A 23173-nucleotide genomic window follows, 5' to 3' on the forward strand; every position below is an offset into this window, starting at 1 on the left:
TGTGCATGAGAGGGAGACAGATGTAACAGCGAAGCTGTAGGGAGCAGAGAAGACAGATGAGTCTAAATACCTAAGGTCAAAAATCCAAAACAACAGACAGCGCACAAGAGAAGTGAAGCACAGAGTGCAGCCAGGGTGGAGTGAGTGGAACCAAGTGTTGGAGGTGATTTGTGACAGAAGGATAGAGTGAAAGGTTTACAAGATGGTAATCAGACCTGATATGATGTATAGTTTACAGACGGTGGCAATGACAAAAATACAATAGTGATGGGGAACATGCAGGTGACTGCTGTGACAGAGAAGGATGGTGGGAAGGAAAAGGAAGCCACAGGTAAATCGAAATTATGACTTATTGGCCTAAAGTTTTGAGTTAGTTATCTTGAAATTTTAAGTTACTTCTAAATAAGTAACTTAGTAGTACTTCTTAACAAGTAATTTATAAGTATTTTGAGTTACTTCTGAGTACCTCAATATTTTGAGTTTTGAAATCAGTTTTACTTACGGATAGCAAAAGAAGCAAAAGCAGAAACAAGCTTGCATATCAGAGGTAAAAAAAAAAAAGTTTTAAAAAAGTTTTAAAAAAAAGAATACAGAAATAACTAATGAGAAAGAAACTTTCAAATTTAGGAGAAAAATATTTAGAGGAAATTCAGAGAGTCAAAAAGGCAAATATATGGAACAAAAAGGGCAAATTTACACAAATAAAACTGGTAGATTTACAACAAATAATAGCTACATTTACAAAAAGAAGTCAAGGAACTTTATTGTTTCACTTAGTTGGAAGTTGAGTTGGAAAGAAATTCTCATATTTCAAGATTCCAGAGCTTTATTGTCAATACAACAGCATACACAGTATGCATTTGGCATACCCAAATGCTGTTTGACCCCAAGCACCCCGGGGTGCATTTACGCGTATATAAATAATTTACAAAACCCGAGTATATAATTTCTAAGTATATTTTATATCTCCCAGAGATATAAAACTAGGAATTACAAATAAATAACATGCAAAATGTTGGTAAAATTAGGGGACAATTACTAACTATATAATACTATACAGTACTATAATGATAACTGTACAATAAACAAAGACAGGACATAGACATTACAAAGTGGATTGTGCAGTAGGTATTGAATACTGGGTTCAAGTTGTTGTCAGGAAATTGTAGACAAGACAGGACGAAGACATGTGCAAGTTCCAAAATGTGCAAATCTAGTATAATTTAAATGTGTTTTCAGTAACTATGTGACTGAGTGAGCAAATAAGCATATTGCTTCCAGGTCCAGTTTGCAGCGGATTTGTGGAGGTTTTTGTTGTTTTTGAGTCTTTTGGTGAGTATTGTGAGGTGTATTTGTATTTGTAAAGGTGTATGTGTATATCAGTCCTTTGGTGGTAGTGAGCTGAGGGCTCTGACTGCTTGCGGAAAGAAGCTCTTGCAGTGTCTGGTCGTTACAGTTTTGATGCTGCAAAACCGTCTGCCAGATGGAAGGAGGGAGAACATTGCACGTGAGGGGTGGAAAGTGTCCTTCACTATGCTATTTGCACGTCGGATGATGTGTTTGTCATAGAGTTGGGAGATGGGTGGGAGAGGGCCTCCAATGATCCTCTCTGCTGTCCTCACTATCCGCTGCAGAGACTTCTTTTCAGCAAGGGCGCAGTTCCCATACCAGCTTCTTCCAGGAGGAGCTTCTTCCCCCAGGCTATTCGGGCCCTGAACCAGGTGTAGGACTGGACTCCCACACACATCACATCACCACACGCAGTCTGGTTTTTCTTCATGCACACTTCCTATAATTTATAATCTCTTTCTGCTATTTGCACATTTTTACTGTAAATTTCTCAGTTTAATCTGTAAATTTTGTAATAACCTGTAAATTGTAAATACTGTAAAACCACTGTCATCTAATGGTCGGGCATTGCATTGCACAGCTACAAGCATTTCACCTCATGTCATACTGTGTATGGTTGTGTGTGTGACAAATAAAATTTGAATTTGAATTTGAATTTTGAATTTGAGCTTGTGATATAGCAGCAGAGGACGCTCTCAATGGTTCCCTGGTAAAATGATGGGAGGATGGGAGGAGGGAGACTGGCCTTCTTCAGTTTCCTAAGAAAGTGAAGATGTTGTTGGGCTTTTTTCATGATGTGATGTAGGTCAGGAGAGGTCATCTGATATGTGCACACCCAGGAACTTCACACTGTTGACCATCTCAACAGCAGATCCGTTGATGTGCAGTGCGGTGTGGGTCATTGAGCTCTTGTTGTTATTCTGACACCAGTCCACCAGGTGTTGTACCTCCTCTCTGAATTCAGACTCATAGTTGTTGGTGATGAGACCCACCACTGTTGTGTCATCCGCAAACTTGATGATGTGATTTGAGCTGTACTGTGCAGTACAGCCATGTGTTAGCAGGGTGAACAGCAGTGGACCAAGCACACAGCCCTGCGGCGATCCTGTACTCAGTCTGAGGACTTTGGAGGTTTTATTTCCTATGGAGACAGACTGCGGCCTGTCAGTTAGGAAGTTCAAGATCCAGTTGTGGAGAGCGGTGTTTATTCCTAGTATGTCCAACTTCTTTACCAGCTTTTCGTTGGTTTACTCTACGAAGTGTCATCCTGACATCTGCTGTGGACAGACAGAGTACTTGGTCATTAGGAGAGGGGGGCATATTTGAGCTCCTGGGATAAATAACTAATAACAAACATTATAACAAGACCAACAAAGGCCTTTGCCAGTCTAATCATTAAGGCAGACAATAAACTACAAGCCCATTGTCATTAATATGAGTCATCCTACAGCCTGGACTAACAACTCAGGTAAAAAACTTAATAATTCATGAGTGACATGAAACTGAGTCAACTGTCTTCAGAAAGTGCTAAAATTGTAATACTTATTGTGAATTTCTTATATTGTTTGTTCTACAAAGATATACTTCTTATATCTTCAGATATTGTACAGACCTCATGGTGTAATTGTTCTTTGTGCATATTTTTTGTACAGTTAGAGTTACATACTCTTCAACCTGAAAACACTACGTCCAGATGAACAGAATCAGTTTTTTAGTCCTTACCTTGATGATTGAGCATGCATCAAGACATATATAACTGGTCATTAGACTAAAAGGCTCCTAGCCTTAATCTGTTTGACTCCAAGGTTTCTTTAACACTCTGAGGTCTAAATCATGGAACTCATCAGAGATTATAACCCTAACCCTGTATTTTTGGGAAGTCCAGAGCACACTTTCTGAAAAAGATCTAAATAGTTATTGATGGGTGACAGTAATAATGTTTTGGTTTGGATTTTATTTTATTTTTTTTTGTTACCTGATTGCCAAAACTAATAAAAACATTAATTACATGTTCAAATTGCTGAGGGTTACACCTCAAAGGGTCACTGACACAAAAGTACAGATTGACACAAAAGTACAGGTTGAAGTTGGATCCTCAGTCAAAAGTTTCTGGTCTATAGTGTGAAATTTTTATTACTTTAGCAGTGAGTATGAGGCATGGTGATGTTGTGGTTCACACCATCACATAACGATTCTGGGTTCAAATCCACTGACTTAGATTGGGGACTTTCTCTGAAGAGTTGTAATGTTTTCCCCATCTATACGGGTACTCTGGGGTCTTCCTACAGTTCACAGACATGCATGCTTTCGAAGTTCCCGAGAAGCACTGAAAGGCGGCAGGTGACATCCTGTAAACGCTTCTGGACGATTCACACCGTTCTTTTCCTCTCACTCAGTCATTCTCTGGTCTGGACAGCCTATATGTCGCAAATGATGTGGTGCAGGTTTCACAATGACTAATTTCTGAAAAAAAGAAAATGAGAAAGGAGCTTGACTTTTTTATAAAAGTAATTTATCTTTTGACTTGACCATGTTATTGTCGGGTTTTTTGTAACCTCATGTCCAGTTTGTTCTCAGTTATTGTCAAGCTGATTTTAGTTCGATAAACAAAGAAGAAAAAGACATGCTAAAATACTTTCCATGATCACATGAGAAAAATAACAGGTTCGCTTAGTGTCATTCAGACCGCCTGCATACTTGCTTTTCACACCTCTGCTACCCTACTGTGTTCATCCTTTGTTCTTTGCATATAAAAGATTATATCGTGACACTGCTGCTCACAGTCTGATGCGTATGTGCAGCGGGAACACACAGAAAGTGAGTAGTCTTACCTGTAGAGTTGCTTGATCCATTTTGGGGGGCTTTTTCGAAGATTTTTCAAAGTGCTAAGGAAAAAAATCTAATTCTGGGGCTTATTTTACTTAATAAGATGGCAAAAATCTTAAAATTAATAGACATCTTTCGGGTTTAGACAAATCAAAACCGTGATTGAGTTTAACCACAAATGATATGTGGTCTTTCAGAATGTACTATATACTACAGAACTGCTTCACGTGTCTGTTTATTTACCTGAAATTGTTTCTTTTTCAGCATTCAATAACACAGGCTCATTAAATAAATATTTCCAGCTCAGTAACAACATGTTTCTTGTAAACATTTGGATCTGTGCTGGCCTCCTGCTGTCCCTCCCTCACTGCACGTATCAGTCGTGCACAGAAGGGACACCGAAACAGTGCGCCGATGCAGAATTTGCTCCAGGAGCCAATTTGGCCGGGGAGGGCTTTGATATCACCAAACTGGAACGTAAAGGAGCCTTTGTGCTCGACATGAATCAGTGGAAACGTAAAGATAAAACATGCATGCTGTGTACCAACCCTTTCTTGGAGAACAAAAAGCAAAAGCTACCCCTGACAGTGGTGGACTGGAGAGCAAAGCAGTCCTGCAGCGCCAAAGTTTCCACCAAACTTCACAAATCCAGTGAGTCACTTCTCAGTTCCAGCGTTTCTTCTGTTGAAAACAACTGGAAGGTGAATCTAGATCTTCAAGCAGGGAGTAAAAGTGCGTCACTGATGCTGGGTGGTACCAATTCTCATCTCTCGAGTTACTCCATGGAAAAAACCAAGAATGACAAGTACAGCTTCGCAAGCCACAGCATGTCCTGCGAGTACTACAGGTAAGAATACGAGTACTCTGATGCGCTGTCTCTTTGTTATCAAGATAAAAATGCTGAAATGCAATTCTGATGTTTAATTGTTGTTCTGAAATCAGCTACAGAGTGTCCAGTGCTCCAAAGCTGCACAGAGAATTTCGCAAAGCTCTGAAAAAACTTCCCAAAACCTACAGCGCAGAAACCAAACAACGGTTTTACAAACTCATTGATGACTTTGGGACCCACTACATCACCAAGGTGAACCAGAATAACAACAGTGCACCTGAAACACAGCAGAACTGTGTCAGTCATTTCTGAGTAACACATGCGAATTGTGTTGGAATATTTGACTCCAGGTGAAACTGGGGGGAAGTATCGAGTCTGTCACCAGCATCAGACAGTGCCAGGCCAGCCTTCAAGGGCTCAGTGCCGAGGAAGTGCAGATGTGCCTCGAAGTTGAAGCGTCTGCAAGTATTAAAGATAAAAAAATAAGTACTGAAGCAAAACACTGCAAAAAGGATATACAGCAGACAGACAGTAAGTCTGCCTTCTCCAGCCTCTTCAATGACAGGTATGTAAAAGTTTTCTCAGATATTTCTGATTTGTTATCTCTTCTAACCCCAACGAGGTGTCAGACTTGCTCTTCCATATCTAAAACACAATAATTAACAGTTATTTTATGCCTTGTATCCGGTGGCTTCAGAGTTAAACTCTTTAAAGACTGACTCCTCCAGTGTTGTTATGATTTCTTTCTGTCGCAGCTGTTCAAGCAACTCTGTCCTCCACAGGTTCACAGAAATAAAAGGTGGTCATACCACAGAGCCAGACCTTCTCTTCTCTGCGGACAAAAATCCAGAAGCCTACAAGGGATGGCTGAGCACATTACCACAAAACCCAGATATCGTGTCATATTCCCTGGACTCTCTGCATGAGTTACTACCTAGCACGAACAAAGTCAGAAAAAACCTGCGCTCTGCCATTAGCCATTACATCCTGGAGAAAGGCCTGTGGAGAAACTGCACTGATCGCTGTAAGGCTGGAATTAGAACCGACTCGAGGGATGCCTGCGTCTGCCAGTGCCACAATGACCCTGCCGTGAACCAAGATTGCTGCCCTGTTCGTAAGGGAATGGCGCGGGTCATCATAACAATACAGCGGGCTTCTGGTCTGTGGGGCGACCACACCACCGGTACAGATGGATACGTGAAGGTGATTTTCAACAAATTAGAAGTCCGGCGTTCTCCTGTCATTTATAACAACAACGACCCACACTGGGGCATGGTCATCGACCTGGGCTCAGAGGATATTTCATCAGCTAAACTGAGATTTGAAGTTTGGGATGAGGACAACAAGTGGGATGATGACCTGTTAGGAGCATGTGAGCCACTTCTGACTGCTGGAGTTAAAGCGGATCTCTGTAATATGAACCACGGCCAACTGTTCTACAAACTGGATGTGCAGTGCGCTCCAAGTCTGAGCGGAAAGTCGTGCACGGACTATAAACCTTCACCTATGAATTCAAGTCTGAAGAAGTTCTATGTGTCCCGTCATGCTCGTCCTATTCCAGAGGCCATCCTGTCAGAGATGGGTGTGTTTGTGGACAAATCAAGTTCATGGAAAAATCAGAGTGTTGCTGCCGAGAGTCCCAAATATGATGTAATATTAGTGTGATGCGGTGAAGAAAATTGGCTTCGCTAAGACGATGAGTTATCAACAGTTTTATTTTAGTCTTGATGTTTTTGAAATTTCTTGTAATGACTCTGAAAGGTAGCAGCTGAAAGTAGAAGAAGTTAAACTTACGTGTCAAAAAAGCCCATTGGCATAATGCAGACATGTAGGCACTCTGCGCAAGGTCCTACTACCTCTTTAGCTTTATGACGAGGTGCTTCCTTCTTAAAGATTTGCGCAACAGTGTGGCACACAGCAGTTTATTCAGTGAAGTGTGAACAAACATGACTCCCGCACTACGAGCCACATGCAGTTCTGATGGCTCAGACTGATGTCATTACTTCAGTCTAGGTGGCTTTTAACCCACTTGCATCTGGCTTTAACGCCTGGCTAGGGAGGCTATGTCTGGGTAGCATCTTGCACCAAGGCTAAGGGTGTGTACATATAACTGCGGTTACAAACTTACATATGGTTCACATGTCCTATTATGTATAAATACGTATGTATATATATTTTTTCATAAATAAATATGGAAAATGTAATGAAAATTTTGCACTTTGCTTGCTTGGGGTTGGACCCCTTTTTCCCTTCAGAACTGTGTTGATAACAAAGATTCAACAAGGTATTGGACACATTCCTTAGAGTTTTGGTCTATACTGATGAAATACTATGACACAATTTTGGTGCCGTCCCACTCAAAGTCAACTGCCGTTACATACTTATATATGGCTCACATGTCCCATAATGTATAGACATGTAAAAAATAAATAAATAAATCATATACACATATGGAAAATTTGTAGCCTGAGTATAGATTTAAAAATGACAATTTGTTCTTGTATGCCACTAGTAACAAGTGTATTAAATACATAGAAGAAACCTGTTATCCTTCAGTAATAATATTACAATAATAGGTTATATATCCCGGTATTTTAGAGAAATCCAGAACAAACTTTGTGCAAACAATGTAAATAGTTATTGATGTGTGAAACATTATTCTCTTTGATGAATGATTTCTGATTGATAGTGGTGCGTGTCTGCAGTTTGCATGTTTTCTTTCCCTCTCCCTTTGCTCGCCATTTCCCCAGGTACACAGACTGCAGGCTGGTGTCAATTTGGGGGTCTCCAGCTAATTAGGGGAAAGAGGCTTTGAATGGACAAACCTGGAGTCCACACCCTGATAAGGAAACTCACCTGTGGCTGGAGGCGTGTCTCTATTCCTTGCTTGGGATTGTTTGGCACATGTGTAGAGCGTCTCTGGTGCATTTCTTTTGTTAGAAGGTTGTGGTGGGAGTAAAGAGGAGTAGGTAAGTCTGTGGACCCCATACACTTACTCACGTAGAATCTTTACTGTTAGAAACATTAGGTAAGTTGGTTGGTGCCACCCATGTAATTTTTGAGCTTGTTTTGAGTTGAGGGTTAGGACTTTTTTTCCCTCCTTGTTTTTCGAGGGTAAGAGCTCAGCTAAGTTTTGGTTTTGTCTTTTTTGGTGTTTTTTCTGGCGCAACCTAACTGTCCCTTTCTCCCCCACATTTTTTGGGTCATTGTTTTTTGTGTGAAAGCTGCCATTAAACTTGTCTCAACATATAACACTCGTACTGGGTTTCTGGAGTTGCTGTGTTACCCCCTCCTGCCCTCGAGGAGGCGTAACAATAGGTAAACCCACTAATTCTATATGCTTAAGTGCTTTCTGTCTAACATTCACACAAGTTCATGCTTTAATGCATGCATCCAGGATTAACTTGAGGTTAGTATCTTGCCCAAGGATATTTGGCATGAAGACTGGAGCTGCCAAATGACCTGCTCCATCCCCTCAGCTACAGCCACACCAGGTGTGAATAAGAGCATAAATGGTTTCCCCTCTGTTTTGTAGCACTGCAACAAACTGGTAACCTCTCCGGGCTGTACACTGGCCTTTGCCACATGACAGTTGGGATAAGCATGAACCTATAATATGGAATAAAAATTTAAAAAACAAAAAAAACCCACAGCTAAATAGTATAAATCACCCAAGAAATGTAAAAGTGGTTTCACAGATCAGCAGGTGTACTTGCATACAGTGTCTTATAAAATGTTTCAAGTGTTGCACTCCTGAGTTATCAGACAACTTTATATGAGGGCTGAACTGTCATCATCAGGCCAACTATGCTATTATTACTGCACAAAGATAAAGGACGAACTTGGAGTTCTGAGGAGTACTCGAAGGGAGTAGGTGATGTCCTGTAAACCTCTCATTAATGAGAACTGTGGAAGATCTGAACAATTTACACCACCCCTTACCTCTGCAGCCATCCTGTGACATGTAGCAACTACAATCCCACCTCTGTGCAGGCCACATGCGATGCAAATCATGTGGTCCAGGTTTCACTATGACTCATTTCTGAAGAAATGCAATGGAAAGAATAACGTGACAATTTTTTTTTTTTAAATTTCCTTATGTTTCCCTCAGTTCCACTTCTGTCTGAAAAGCTGTTTAACACTTGACCTTTACACTGATTTTATTCTATTACCTTGTGTCAAATGTATTCACAGTTAATGTCAAGCAGATATTAGTTTGATAAAGCTTTTGTACGTGAGAAAACAGTTGCAAGAAATGAAGCATCATTTCCTCTCACCTGTGGCCAGTGTCCACAAACACACAAGACAAATAGCTGGTTTATTTCGTGGTAATAAACTGTTAAACCAGCCCCCTACTTTTTTTTCCACAACACGACCCCATTAGTTATGTTCGATCATTCTTGTTTGTCTTTAAAACACAGTACACTGATACTGATGCTCACAGTCTGATGCAGGTGTGAAGCAAGAGTACACAAGAGAAGGTGAGTAGTCTCGACTTTAGAGTATGCATTAAGGCTAATGACCAAATTAGTGAGCCTGAAAATCTGGGGTTACTGAAGCTCTTATCCAACTTTGTTTTAAAAAAGAAGTAACAATGTTTTTTTTAAGGTACAAATCTGATGTTAAAAATCTGATTATAATTTGAAACCAAAATATTTTAACTTCTGGTTCTTTTCTACTTCATTAAAACACCTTCAGTAGATTCTGAAATAATATCTTCATAACCTCAGTACAGATTTTTTTTTAAAGATTATATTTGTATAAATCTTTTGGGGTTTTTTTTTTAATCTATATTCAGGTTAAAAAAATTATTATTTATACAAAACAAAACAAATCTACTGATTATATTGCACTCATTCTCATTCAGCTTAACAGGCTCCCATTCTTTAATGTAGAACCAAGGCTGCTGCTCAATACAAGATTTCGCTACTCACCTTCAAAGCTGTCAGTGAATGAGCATCCCCATATCATCTGGATCTCCTTCACCGATATGTCACTTTGTGCTTTTCGCTGAGCTTCAACTGCTCTAATGAGTCCTCGTTTGAAACATGGATCTCGGACCGTTAGCTGTGCTGTGCTTCGTCTTTGGACTCATGATCACCTTGTAGGGGCTATGAATACAGACGCCCAGAAGTTGAAATTTTCAGTTGTATTCAAAATAAAAAGAATGAATATTTAGGCATTTAATTTGACAGATGAAAACCATCATTGACTTTAAGCACAAGAAGGTTGTTTTAAGAAGTTAGAAATAACAGAACGTACTATATACTACAGAACTGCTTAAGTTCTCTGTTTTTCACCTTAAATTGTTTCCTTTTCAGCTTTCAATAACACAGGCTTTCAATAAATATTTCCAGCTCAGTAACAACATGTTTCTTGTAAACATCTGGATCTGTGCTGGCCTCCTGCTGTCCCTCCCTCACTGCACGTATCAGTCGTGCATAGAAGGGACACTGAAACAGTGCGCCGATGCAGAATTTGCTCCGGGAGCCAATTTGGCCGGGGAGGGCTTTGATATCACCAAAATGGAACGTAAAGGAGCCTTTGTGCTCGATATGAATCAGTGGAAACGTAAAGATGAAACATGCATGCTGTGTACCAACCCTTTCTTGGAGAACAAAAAGCAAAAGCTACCCCTGACAGTGGTGGACTGGAGAGCAAAGCAGTCCTGCAGCGCCAAAGTTTCCACCAAACTTCACAAATCCAGCGAGTCTCTTGTCGGTTCCAGTGTCTCCTCTGTTGAAAACAACTGGAAGATGAATCTAGATCTTCAAGTGGGGAATAAAGGTGCGTCACTGATGCTGGGTGGTACCAATTCTCATCTCTCGAGTTACTCCATGGAAAAAACCAAGAATGACAAGTACAGCTTCGCAAGCCACAGCATGTCCTGCGAGTACTACAGGTAAGAATACGAGTACTCTGATGCGCTGTCTCTTTGTTATCAAGATAAAAATGCTGAAATGCAATTCTGATGTTTAATTGTTGTTCTGAAATCAGCTACAGAGTGTCCAGTGCTCCAAAGCTGCACAGAGAATTTCGCAAAGCGGTGAAAAAACTTCCCAAAACCTACAGCGCAGAAACCAAACAACAGTTTTACAAACTCATTGATGACTTTGGGACCCACTACATCACCAAGGTGAACCAGAATAACAACAGTGCACCTGAAACACAGCAAAACTGTGTCAGTCATTTCTGAGTAACACATGCGAATTGTGTTGGATTATTTGACTCCAGGTGAAACTGGGGGGAAGTATCGAGTCTGTCACCAGCATCAGACAGTGCCAGGCCAGCCTTCAAGGGCTCAGTGCCGAGGAAGTGCAGATGTGCCTCGAAGTTGAAGCGTCTGCAAGTATTAAAGCTACAATAAGTACTCAAACAAAACACTGCAAAAAGGATATACAGCAGACAGACAGTAAGTCTGCCTTCTCCAGCCTCTTCAATGACAGGTATGTAAAAGTTTTCTCAGATATTTCTGATTTGTTATCTCTTCTAACCCCAACGAGGTGTCAGACTTGTTCTTCCATATCTAAAACACAATAATTAACAGTTATTTTATGCCTTGTATCCGGTGGCTTCAGAGTTAAACTCTTTAAAGACTGACTCCTCCAGTGCTGTTATGATTTCTTTCTGTCGCAGCTGTTCAAGCAACTCTGTCCTCCACAGGTTCACAGAAATAAAAGGTGGTCATACCACAGAGCCAGACCTTCTCTTCTCTGCGGACAAAAATCCAGAAGCCTACAAGGGATGGCTGAGCACATTACCACAAAACCCAGATATCGTGTCATATTCCCTGGACTCTCTGCATGAGTTACTACCTAGCACGAGCAAAGTCAGAAAAAACCTGCGCTCTGCCATTAGCCATTACATCCTGGAGAAAGGCCTGTGGAGAAACTGCACTGATCGCTGTAAGGCTGGAATTAGAACCGACTCGAGGGATGCCTGCGTCTGCCAGTGCCACAATGACCCTGCCGTGAACCAAGATTGCTGCCCAGCTCGTAAGGGAATGGCACGGGTCATCATAACAATACAGCGGGCCTCTGGTCTGTGGGGCGACCACACCACCGGTACAGATGGATACGTGAAGGTGATTTTCAACAAATTAGAAGTCCGGCGTTCTCCTGTCATTTATAACAACAACAACCCACACTGGGGCATGGTCGTCGACCTGGGCTCAGAGGATATTTCATCAGCTAAACTGAAATTTGAAGTTTGGGATGAGGACAACAAGTGGGATGATGACCTATTAGGAGCATGTGAGCCACTTCTGACTGCTGGAGTTAAAGCGGATCTCTGTAATATGAACCACGGCCAACTGTTCTACAAAGTGGATGTGCAGTGCGCTCCAAGTCTGAGCGGAAAGTCGTGCACGGACTATAAACCTTCACCTATGAATTCAAGTCTGAAGAAGTTCTATGTGTCCCGTCATGCTCGTCCTATTCCAGAGGCCATCCTGTCAGAGATGGGTGTGTTTGTGGACAAATCAAGTTCATGGAAAAATCAGAGTGTTGCTGCCGAGAGTCCTAAGTATGATAGTGTGATGCGGTGAAGAAAAATTGGCTTCGCTAAGTAGTTAAGTGTTAGGATACCTGGGTGGTTGACCCAGTGTTTTCAGTTAATACAGTTTTGAGTCTTGTTTATTCATTATAGTTGCCTTGTATCTTATGTTTTTTAGTTTAGTTTGCTTACTCTCTTGAATTTATTCAGTATTCTTAGTTTAGGTTGTCTTGGTACGTATATGGTCCCGTTGATGTCTTTGTCTTGTCTCTGTGTCCTTCCCTCAGCTTTGCCCCCATTAAATCAGGCTTGTCTTCATGTTTGCCTGGTTCTCTACTTTCCCACTCATGTTTCTATGTGTGTGTCTCTCTGTCCCTCGCCCTCTCTGGTTCTGTCAGTCTGTGTCTCAGTGTGCGTGATTCTTGTTTTACTTGGTGGTGTGCATCATGTTCAGTTTAGCGGCCCCCTGTGTCGTCTGCTAGATTGTTGCCAGCCGTGTTCCCCAGGTGTTTCCTCTTTGCCCTCATTTCCTCTTGTATTTAGGGTCTGTCCCGCCTCCCAATATCCCTTACTCTCAGCTGTGTGTTCTGCCTGGTTGTCTAGTTTCCAATACCTTCCAGTTTAGTTTTGTATTTCTATAGTACAGCAATAAAACTGCTTTTTGTCATTTTGGGTCCTCCAATCCTGCCCACTTCACACAACACTTGACAAAAAGGTATCTTCAAATTTTTATTTTAGTCTTGATGTTAGTTGAAACAGTTTGTAATGACTAAATCGAGCAGCCGAAAGAAGAAAAAGTTAAATGGGCCTAATGCAGCATGTAGGCTGGGAAGGATGCCATTGCTTCACTCTAGGTGGCTTTCAACCCACTTGCATCTGGTTTTAATGCCTGACGAGGCGGCCTAACCCTGTGTAGCATCTTTCACCAAGGTTAAGGGTGTGTACATATTCATAAATAGCTGTTGTGGTAAGCACCATGACTCAGAGTGGTGCCTTCTCATTCAAAATGAACTGCGGTTACATACTTACATATGTTTCACATGTCCTGTTATGTATAAATACATATGTACATATATATATATATTTCATACATACATATGGAAAATGTATTGGAACATTTGCACTTTGCTTGCTTGGGGTTGGACCCCTTTTTTCCTTCAGAGCTGTTTTGATAACAAAGATTCAATAAGGTATGTGACGCATTCCTTAGAGATTTGGTCTATACTGATGAAATACTATGGCACAATTTTTGCAAATTTGTCAAAGGCAGATTAATGATGCAAATTTCCCATTCCACCACATTCCAAAGGTCTTCTTTTGGATTGAAATATGCTGACTATCGATGCCATTTCAGTTCAATGAACTCATTGTCTTGTTCGAGAAACCTGTTTGAGACGAGTGCCTGGAGTGTGCCAAGAAAATATCCTGATACCATCAGCAGGAGGTTAGCCTGTATGAATTGTAGCCTCAGATTCCTGTTCTTAGTTAGCAGATGATCTTCAAAGATCATAGATTATCTTCTGCATACCTTCATTGCAACAAGTCAGTGTTTAAGTTACTTTTACCTTTCTATCTGTTGAAAGATCTCTTTTGACTTGTGGAATCACCAAGGATTTCAAGGATATTTAAGCACCAACAAACATGCCATCTCCAATGTCACTTCAGTCACCCTTCTGCCCCATTATGCCACATTATGATGCTCAGTTTGCTGATGCATAATTCTAGAATAATATAAAATAATGTAGATAATTATCATCAATAGGTTATACAACCTTGTATTTTAGAATGTAGAACAAACTTTGTGGAGAAAAAATGAAAATAGGTATTACTGTGTCAGTAGGAAAGATAACTTTACTTTCTCGAGAACTGTGGAACAACGCTTTATGCAACATGCCTCATTCACCCATTCATACAAGCACTTTTTTCCTATACGCTTAAGTGCTTTTGATCTAACAATAACACGCATTCATACTCCGATGGAATTATCGGACGGTAATCTGGGGTTAATGTCTTTCCCAAGGATATTTGACATGCAGACTGGAGCAGCCAGGGACCAGCCTTCTGATAGTTAGGCCTGCTGTTGACTTACTCTACCCCCTGAGTACAGCCACCGAAGGTGTGAATAGTTTTCTGTCTGCAGCAAACTGACAACCTCTCCAGGCCGTATCCTGCCTTTTGACATCTGGGATAGCCTCCAGCCTACTGTCATCATTGGGCCAACTTTGCTATTATTACTGCACAAAATTAAAGGATATACTTTGAGTTCTCAGGAGCAGGTGACGTCCTGTAAAGCCCTCATGATCGAGAACCGTGGAAGATCTGAACAATTTACACCACCCCTTACTTCTCAACCCACTCTACTGTGACCACCTTGTGGCATGTAGCAACTACAACTCCACCTCTGTGCAGGCCACATGCGATGTTAATCATGTGGTCCAGGTTTCACAATGACTCTTTTCTGACGAAATGCAGAATTGAGAGAAACAATATGACTTATTAATTACAATTCTTTATGTTTCACCCAGTTCCGCTTCTGTCTGAACATCTGTTTAACACTTGACCTTCACACTGATTTTATTCTGTTTTTTATTACCTTGCATCCAACTTATTCTCAGTTAATATCAATCAGATACTGGTTTGAGAAACATTTAGTACATGGGAAAACAGTTGCAAGAAATAAAGCATAATATTTTCACACCTGTGCCCGTTGTTCACAAGCACACGAGACAAATAGCAGGTTTAGTTTGTGGTCACAAACTGTTAAACCAGCCCCCTACTTTTTTTTCCACAACACGACCCCATTAGTTATGTCCGATCATTCTTGTTTGTCTTTAAAACACAGTACACTGATACTGATGCTCACAGTCTGATGCAGGTGTGAAGCAAACGTACACAAGAGAAGGTGAGTAGTCTCGACTTTAGAGTATGCATTGAGGCTACTGACCAAATTAGTGAGTCTGAAAATCTGGGGCTACTGAAATTCTGCAGAAGCACTTTTCATGATTCAACTGACTTTATTTGAAAAGCAAAGATAGAAGGAAAGATGGTTTTTATGGTACAAATTTGATCTTAAAATATTTTTGGTTTCAAATTGTAATCAGATTTTTAACTTTTGGTTCTTTTCTGCTTCATTGAACTACCTTCAGTAGATTAAAAAATAATATATTCTTAACCTGAATACAGATTTACAAATTATTTTTATATTTTTTTGAGATCCCACTAGTAAGAAATGTTTAAAAATATATATCTTTCTGATTTTTCTCTTTCTGATTGTGGGATATGCAAATATGTTGTCGTAAATAAAGACTGTAATAATGAAAAAGTAAGTTCCTCTTATTCCTACTGACGTGGTATTAATAGTATTATGATTTATTTTAATCATAATAAATCTAGGTATGAGGAAACAAATTCCGTTATAGGGAAAAAACATTCGACATATCATCGGAAGACTGAAGCTGGTTTCTTAGTGTAAAATTCCTGGTCTAGAGTTGAGAATAGTAATAATTTATTCGTTCTTACAAATATATGTGAGGCATGGTGTTATATTGGTTAGCAACACTGCAACAAGACTCTGGGTTCGAATCCATTGACTGGATGGGGGCTTTCTGTGTTTTCCCCACCTGTGCGGGTGCTCTGGCATCCTCCCACAGTCCGAACCCATGCATGTATTAGGTTAACTGGTCATTCAAATTTGGCCGTGGGTACGAATGTGAGTATGAATGGTTTTCTGTCCGTGCGTTAGCCCTTCAACAAACTGGCAACCTGTCCAGAGTGCTGACTGGATGCCCTTCCAACTGCCTTGATCAAAGACTATCTTCCTACACTGTAACCGATCATAACTACAAAAATTGAACCTCACCAACTATCGACCCATTTCCAACCTCCCATTTTTCTTTAACGTTCTGGAACATACAGTAGCATCAGTAGTAAACCTTTATGAGTCGTTTCAGTCTGGTTTCCATTCTCGACACAGTACTGAACCAGCTCCTGTTAAAACCAGTGACCTCCAGCTCACATTCAATGCTGGCTTTCTCACCATCTTCATCGTTCTTGACTTCAGTGCTGGTTTTGATAAGCAGCACTGAAGCTCTTTAGTTAGAACATCTGAAAATAAGTACACAGCACTTAAAGTGGTTTACATCCTACCTGTCTGACAGAAAACTGACAGAAAAATGCATACCAAAAGGATGTCTTCCATCTTTTTGGTATACATTTTTATGCAGACGACACACAAATGTACTATTCTACTAAACCCAGAACTTCCCCCTCCTGTCCTCACCTCCTTCCTACAGGCCATCATCAGTGGGGTCACAGTCAATCAGCTAAAATTCCACTGGCAATAAAAGTGAAGTTCTATAGTGTTCTATAGATGGATATCAGGTACAAAATTCACATAGTGTCAGAAGTCTTTGAGTCATTTTGGAGAATACTCTCTATCAGTGAGATTTCTCCATCTTTGTAACTTTTCAGGACTTCATCCTTTTCCTTTCTAGTTCATGCTTTGATCACCTGTTCTTTGGAATACTGGAATGCCATTCTCTCTGGCCTCCCAAAATAACGCCATAGTTTGCTCCACATGGTACAGAACTCTGCAGCAAGCGTCATCACTCAAACCAAGACTACAGACAATATTACTCCCATTCTCATCCAGCTTCCACTCAACGTGGCACCAAGACTGTTGCCCAGTGTGACTTGAAACCTCTCACTGACTTGGCACCCCCATGTCTTTTAAACCTCCTTCAACCCTGCACCCCTTCCTCTGCCTTTCGCTGAGGTTCATCTGCTTTCCTGACGCCTCACTTCAAACTTGACACTGTCAGTGCCCGAGCCTTAAGCTGTGCTGCACCTCATCTTTGGAACTCATTATAATTACACCTTCATCAGCTAGACTCTTTAACTCAGTTCATATCACAGCCCCAAACCCACCTTTCTCCATTCTGAGGAGCTGGTGTTAGTTTTAAAGAGTTGCAACAGATACAATGTTTTCTTCTCACCTTTGATCGGTGTCCACAACCACATGAGAAAAATAACAGGTTCATTTTGTGGCAACTGTTAGACCAGTCTAAACCCCCCTACTTGTATTTGTTTTTTTTTTCACAAAGTAACACCATCAGTTATGTTCAGCCTTTTTTTCTTTGTCTTTATAAGGCGACATTCTGGCACTGATGCTCTCAGTCTGATGCTGGCGTGCAGCGAAAACACATGAGACAAGGTGAGTAGCCTCAACTGAAGAGCTGACTGGTTTGAGTCATAAAGTTAACTGGTTTGAGAAGACATCATCTTATGTGGGCTATAAATGAAGTTAATTAAAATGCAATATTGTGCTAAATAAGATAGAAGAACGTATTCAAAATAAAAAGAAGTAAATATTCAAGTGTTTAATTTCAAAGCTGAAAACCATGATGGACTTGTGAAAACAAGTATGATGATTTAAGATGTTAGAAATGGCCTTCAGATCTTCTTTTCTACCATTGCTTAAAACCGTTTCACTTGTCTGTTTTTTTACCTTGATTTTTTTTTTCCTTTTCAGCTTTCAATGACACAGGCTCATTAAATGAATATTTCCAGCTCAGTAACAACATGTTTCTTGTAAACATCTGGATCTGTGCTGGCCTCCTGCTGTCCCTCCCTCACTGGACGTATCAGTCGTGCACAGAAGGGACACCGAAACAGTGCGCCGATGCAGAATTTGCTCCGGGAGCCAATTTGGCCGGGGAGGGCTTTGATATCACCAAAATGGAACGTAAAGGAGCCTTTGTGCTCGATATGAATCAGTGGAAACGTAAAGATGAAACATGCATGCTGTGTACCAACCCTTTCTTGGAGAACAAAAAGCAAAAGCTACCCCTGACAGTGGTGGACTGGAGGGCAAAGCAGTCCTGCAGCGCCAAAGTTTCCACCAAACTTTACAAATCCAGCGAGTCTCTTGTCAGTTCCAGCGTCTCCTCTGTTGAAAACGACTGGAAGGCGAATCTAGATCTTCAAGCGGGGAATAAAGGTGCATCACTGATGCTGGCTGGTACCAATTCTCATCTCTCGAGTTACTCCATGGAGAAAACCAAGAATGACAAGTACAGCTTCGCAAGCCACAGCATGTCCTGCGAGTACTACAGGTAAGAATACGAGTACTCTGACGCGCTGTCTCTTTTTTATCAAGATAAAAATGCTGAAATGCAATTCTGATGTTTAATTGTTGTTCTGAAATCAGCTACAGAGTGTCCAGTGCTCCAAAGCTGCACAGAGAATTTCGCAAAGCTCTGAAAAAAACTTCCCAAAACCTACAGCGCAGAAACCAAACAACGGTTTTACAAACTCATTGATGACTTTGGGACCCACTACATCACCAAGGTGAACCACAATAACAACAGTGCACCTGAAACACAGCAAAATTGTGTCAGTCATTTCTGAGTAACACATGCGAATTGTGTTGGAATATTTGACTCCAGGTGAAACTGGGGGGAAGTATCGAGTCTGTCACCAGCATCAGACAGTGCCAGGCCAGCCTTCAAGGGCTCAGTGCCGAGGAGGTGCAGATGTGCCTCGAAGTTGAAGCGTCTGCAAGTATTAAAGATAAAAAAATAAGTACTGAAGCAAAACACTGCAAAAAGGATATACAGCAGACAGACAGTAAGTCTGCCTTCTCCAGCCTCTTCAATGACAGGTATGTAAAAGTTTTCTCAGATATTTCTGATTTGTTATCTCTTCTAACCCCAACGAGGTGTCAGACTTGTTCTTCCATTAACTAAACCATAATAATTAACAGCTATTTTATGCCTTGTTTCTGGTGGCTTCAGAGTTAAACTCTTTAAAGACTGACTCCTCCAGTGTTGTTATGATTTCTTTCTGTCGCAGCTGTTCAAGCAACTCTGTCCTCCACAGGTTCACAGAAATAAAAGGTGGTCATACCACAGAGCCAGACCTTCTCTTCTCTGCGGACAAAAATCCAGAAGCCTACAAGGGATGGCTGAGCACATTACCACAAAACCCAGATATCGTGTCATATTCCCTGGACTCTCTGCATGAGTTACTACCTAGCACGAGCAAAGTCAGAAAAAACCTGCGCTCTGCCATTAGCCATTACATCCTGGAGAAAGGCCTGTGGAGAAACTGCACTGATCCCTGTAAGGCTGGAATTAGAACCGACTCGAGGGATGCCTGCGTCTGCCAGTGCCACAATTACCCTGCCGTGAACCAAGATTGCTGCCCAGCTCGTAAGGGAATGGCACGGGTCATCATAACAATACAGCGGGCCTCTGGTCTGTGGGGCGACTACTTCACAGCTACAGATGGATACGTGAAGGTGATTTTCAACAAATTAGAAGTCCGGCGTTCTCCTGTCATTTATAACAACAACAACCCACACTGGGGCATGGTCGTCGACCTGGGCTCAGAGGATATTTCATCAGCTAAACTGAGATTTGAAGTTTGGGATGAGGACAACAAGTGGGATGATGACCTGTTAGGAGCATGTGAGCCACTTCTGACTGCTGGAGTTAAAGCGGATCTCTGTAATATGAACCACGGCCAACTGTTCTACAAAGTGGATGTGCAGTGCGCTCCAAGTCTGAGCGGAAAGTCGTGCACGGACTATAAACCTTCACCTATGAATTCAAGTCTGAAGAAGTTCTATGTGTCCCGTCATGCTCGTCCTATTCCAGAGGCCATCCTGTCAGAGATGGGTGTGTTTGTGGACCAATCAAGTTCATGGAAAAATCAGAGCATTACTACCAAGAGTCCCAAGTATGATATAATAATAGTGTGATGCGATGAAGATGGTAAATGGACTGATTCTTATATAGCGCTTTTAATAATAATAATAATAATAATAATACATTTTATTTAAATAGCGCCTTTCAAAGCACCCAAGGACACTGTACAACAGATAAAAACTGGAAATATACACAATGATAAAAATAGAAGATAAAAGTTAAAACATACAGAAATTTAAGAATAGGCAATTTTAAACAGATGAGTTTTGAGGGTGGACTTAAAAAGAGAGAATGAACTAATATTTCTGAGGTCCGGGGGTAGGGAATTCCAAAGTCGAGGGGCAGAGCAGCTAAAGGCCCTCCCTCCCATTGTGAGCAGACGAGCAGAGGGAACAGAGAGAGAAAGAGAAGATGAAGATCTGAGACAGCGGGATGGGAGCTTCATCTGTAATAAGTCAGAGAGGTACGGTGGAGAGAGAGAATGAATAGCCTTGAATGTATACAGAATTATTTTAAAATGGATGCGAAATTTGACCGGGAGCCAGTGAAGCTGCTTCAGGATTGGGGAGATGTGGTGGGTAGAAGAAGTCCTAGTAATAATACGGGCAGCAGAGTTCTGGACACGTTGGAGCTTGTTGATAGATTTTTGTGTAAGGCCAAATAATAATGAGTTGCAGTAGTCAATTCTAGAGATAACAAGATTATGGATGAGAATGGCAGTGGCGTGAGGTGTGAGGAAGGGGCGGAGGCGATTAATGTTACGGAGTTGGAAATATGCTGCACGTGTAATATTATTGATATGTGAATTAAAGGATAATGTGCTATCAAGAATGACACCCAAGCTTTTCACAGAGGGAGAGATAGGGACCAGCGAGTTATTGATGGTGAGAGAGAAATTGTTAATTCTGGATAGCAGTCGTTTAGTGCCGACCAGGAGAAGTTCTGATTTATTGCTGTTGAGTTTAAGAAAGTTGGAGGAGAACCAAGAATTAAGTTCAGCTAGACAGAGGATGAGGGAGGGTGGAGGAAGAGTAGAGTCAGGTTTGGTAGAGAGATAGAGCTGGGTGTCATCGGCGTAGCAGTGGAACTGAATATTATATTTACGAAAAATATGTCCGAGTGGAAGAAGGTAGATGATGAAAAGAAGGGGCCCGAGGACAGATCCCTGGGGCACCCCAGTGGATAAAGGAGAAAGCTGAGAAGTGAAGGATTTTAATTGAATGAACTGAGTGCAGTCAGATAGGTATGATTTAAACCAGGCTAGTGGAGTGTGAGAGAGACCAATAGAAGCTAATCTGCTAAGGAGAATGGGATGAGAGATGGTGTCAAAAGCTGCACTCAGATCAAGGAGAATAAGGATGGAGAGGAGACCAGAATCAGCTGCTATAAGAAGGTCGTTTGTTATTTTTATAAGAGCAGTTTCAGTGCTATGTAGAGGACGAAAGCCAGACTGGAACTGTTCGTAAAGGTTATTATCAGTTAGGTGAAGATGGACTTGTGAAGCAACTATTTTTTCAAGGATTTTTGAGAGAAATGGTAGATTGGAGATAGGACGAAAATTATTAAAGTTGTTGGGATCTAGACCAGTTTTTTTCAGAATTGGGGTAATAGCAGCAACTTTGAAGGAAGCAGGAACAGTTCCAGTGGTGAGTGAAGAGTGAATAATAGCAGATATGAGGGGAAGGAGAGGGAGTAAGCAGGCTTTGACGAGGACAGTGGGGATAGGATCGAGCTGGCAGGTAGAAGGCTTTGATTTATGGATGAGATCAGCAATATCAGCTAAGGATGGAAGTTGAAAAACAGAGAGGAAGTGAGAAGGGGGAGAAGTTAGGACAGAGAAGCTACATTGAGCATTAGGGTCCAGGTCTAAGTGTATTTTATGAATTTTATCAATAAAGAATAGCATTAGAGCATCACAGAAGTTAGATGAATAGAGATGAGCAGGGAGAGAATCAGGTGGCCTGTTAAAAGAGTTGAATAGTGAGAAAAGGGTCTTGGTAGAGTTCTCACTTGAGCAGACAATAGCAGAGTAATAAGCAGATTTGGTTTGACTAATACATTCCTGGTAAAACAGAACGTGGTTATTAAACATATCCTTATGAATAGTAAGGCCAGTTTTCTTATAGAGACGTTCAAGCTGTCGGCCTTTAGCTTTCAGTAGCCAGAGTTCAGGGGTGTACCAGGGTGCAGAGCGAGAAAAAAGTACAGTTCTGGTTTTTTGTGGAGCCAGGGAATTTAAAATACTACTAAGGCTATGATTATAAAAAAGTACCAGGTCCTCTTGAATAGCTAAGTTGTTAGAAGACAAGCAGCTAGAAAAAGCAGAGGAAAGGATATCAAGATTTATATTCTTGATATTCCGGAAAGAGATAATACGGGGATTGTTAATTACAGAGAGGGTCATGTGAACATTAAACATTTTCTACTCTCCCGGAGTACTCAAAGTACTCAAAGACTATAAGGTATCAGCAAATTTCTATTTATGTTAGTTTAAACCACATATCACAATATTGATGATAACAATAATTAAAAAACTATGGATTCTTTCATTCTTTCTCCCTGTCCTATCCCCCAGTCATGTCTGTCCCGTTTGTAGCAACTGAAAATAAAATAAATTCATAATTATAATAAAGGTCAATCAAATGGACCAATATGGCAAGGTCATGATGATCCACTTGGTAAAATAAATCCGCTTGGCATCTTTCTTGGCCTTAAGACAACAATTCTGATGGCTAAAGATCCAAACGGGACACAAAAAAGGGAGAAAAAAAAACAAAACAAAAAAACTATGGATTCTTGGCCCTGGATGAGACTCTATTGAAGCTTTGGAAAGAAAGAAAAATTAATCGTGAACAATGTATCCCATATTAAATATCTATTGATAATCCATCCATTCATCCATGGCTGCTGGAGCCTATCCCAGCTGGTTTAGAGTAAGATGCATGTTACACCCTGGACAGGTCGC

The 23173-nt window shown here is 41.0% G+C and overlaps 3 protein-coding genes and 1 long non-coding RNA gene across 5 annotated transcripts; 3 read left to right on the plus strand and 1 right to left on the minus strand.

The window, feature by feature from the left end:
• Positions 1-569: 569 nt before the first annotated feature.
• On the minus strand, positions 570-18383 carry LOC120741140. 2 transcript variants are annotated; one of them, XR_005697561.1, is made up of 2 exons: positions 18314-18383; positions 570-3813 (listed from the first exon to the last, which is right to left on the minus strand). It is a non-coding gene; the product is annotated as an uncharacterized LOC120741140 (long non-coding RNA). The 2 variants fall into 2 exon arrangements; XR_005697557.1 differs by lacking the exon at positions 18314-18383 and adding an exon at positions 4725-4838.
• On the plus strand, positions 3911-8647 carry LOC120741075 (perforin-1-like). Its single transcript, XM_040043720.1, has 5 exons — positions 3911-4167; positions 4441-5023; positions 5119-5257; positions 5356-5570; positions 5788-8647. Exons 2-5 carry the CDS (start codon positions 4491-4493, stop codon positions 6668-6670), a joined length of 1770 nt encoding a protein of 589 aa, XP_039899654.1. The 5' UTR covers positions 3911-4167; positions 4441-4490; the 3' UTR covers positions 6671-8647.
• Positions 9823-13166, plus strand: LOC120741083 (perforin-1-like). The gene is made up of 4 exons (XM_040043733.1): positions 9823-10907; positions 11003-11141; positions 11240-11451; positions 11669-13166. The coding sequence occupies exons 1-4, from the start codon at positions 10375-10377 to the stop codon at positions 12549-12551; spliced, it is 1767 nt and encodes a 588-aa protein (XP_039899667.1). The 5' UTR covers positions 9823-10374; the 3' UTR covers positions 12552-13166.
• LOC120741065 (perforin-1-like) lies at positions 17257-22748 on the plus strand. Its single transcript, XM_040043708.1, is given in 7 exon segments — positions 17257-17711; positions 18030-18612; positions 18708-18759; positions 18761-18847; positions 18946-19160; positions 19379-20301; positions 22627-22748. Coding segments are annotated over 6 exon segments (1830 nt in total). The 5' UTR covers positions 17257-17701; the 3' UTR covers positions 20262-20301; positions 22627-22748.
• The last annotated feature ends 425 nt before the right edge of the window (positions 22749-23173 follow it).

The sequence above is a fragment of the Simochromis diagramma genome, unplaced genomic scaffold (assembly GCF_900408965.1).
Source record: "Simochromis diagramma unplaced genomic scaffold, fSimDia1.1 OVJJ01000321.1, whole genome shotgun sequence".
NCBI lineage: Eukaryota > Metazoa > Chordata > Actinopteri > Cichliformes > Cichlidae > Simochromis > Simochromis diagramma.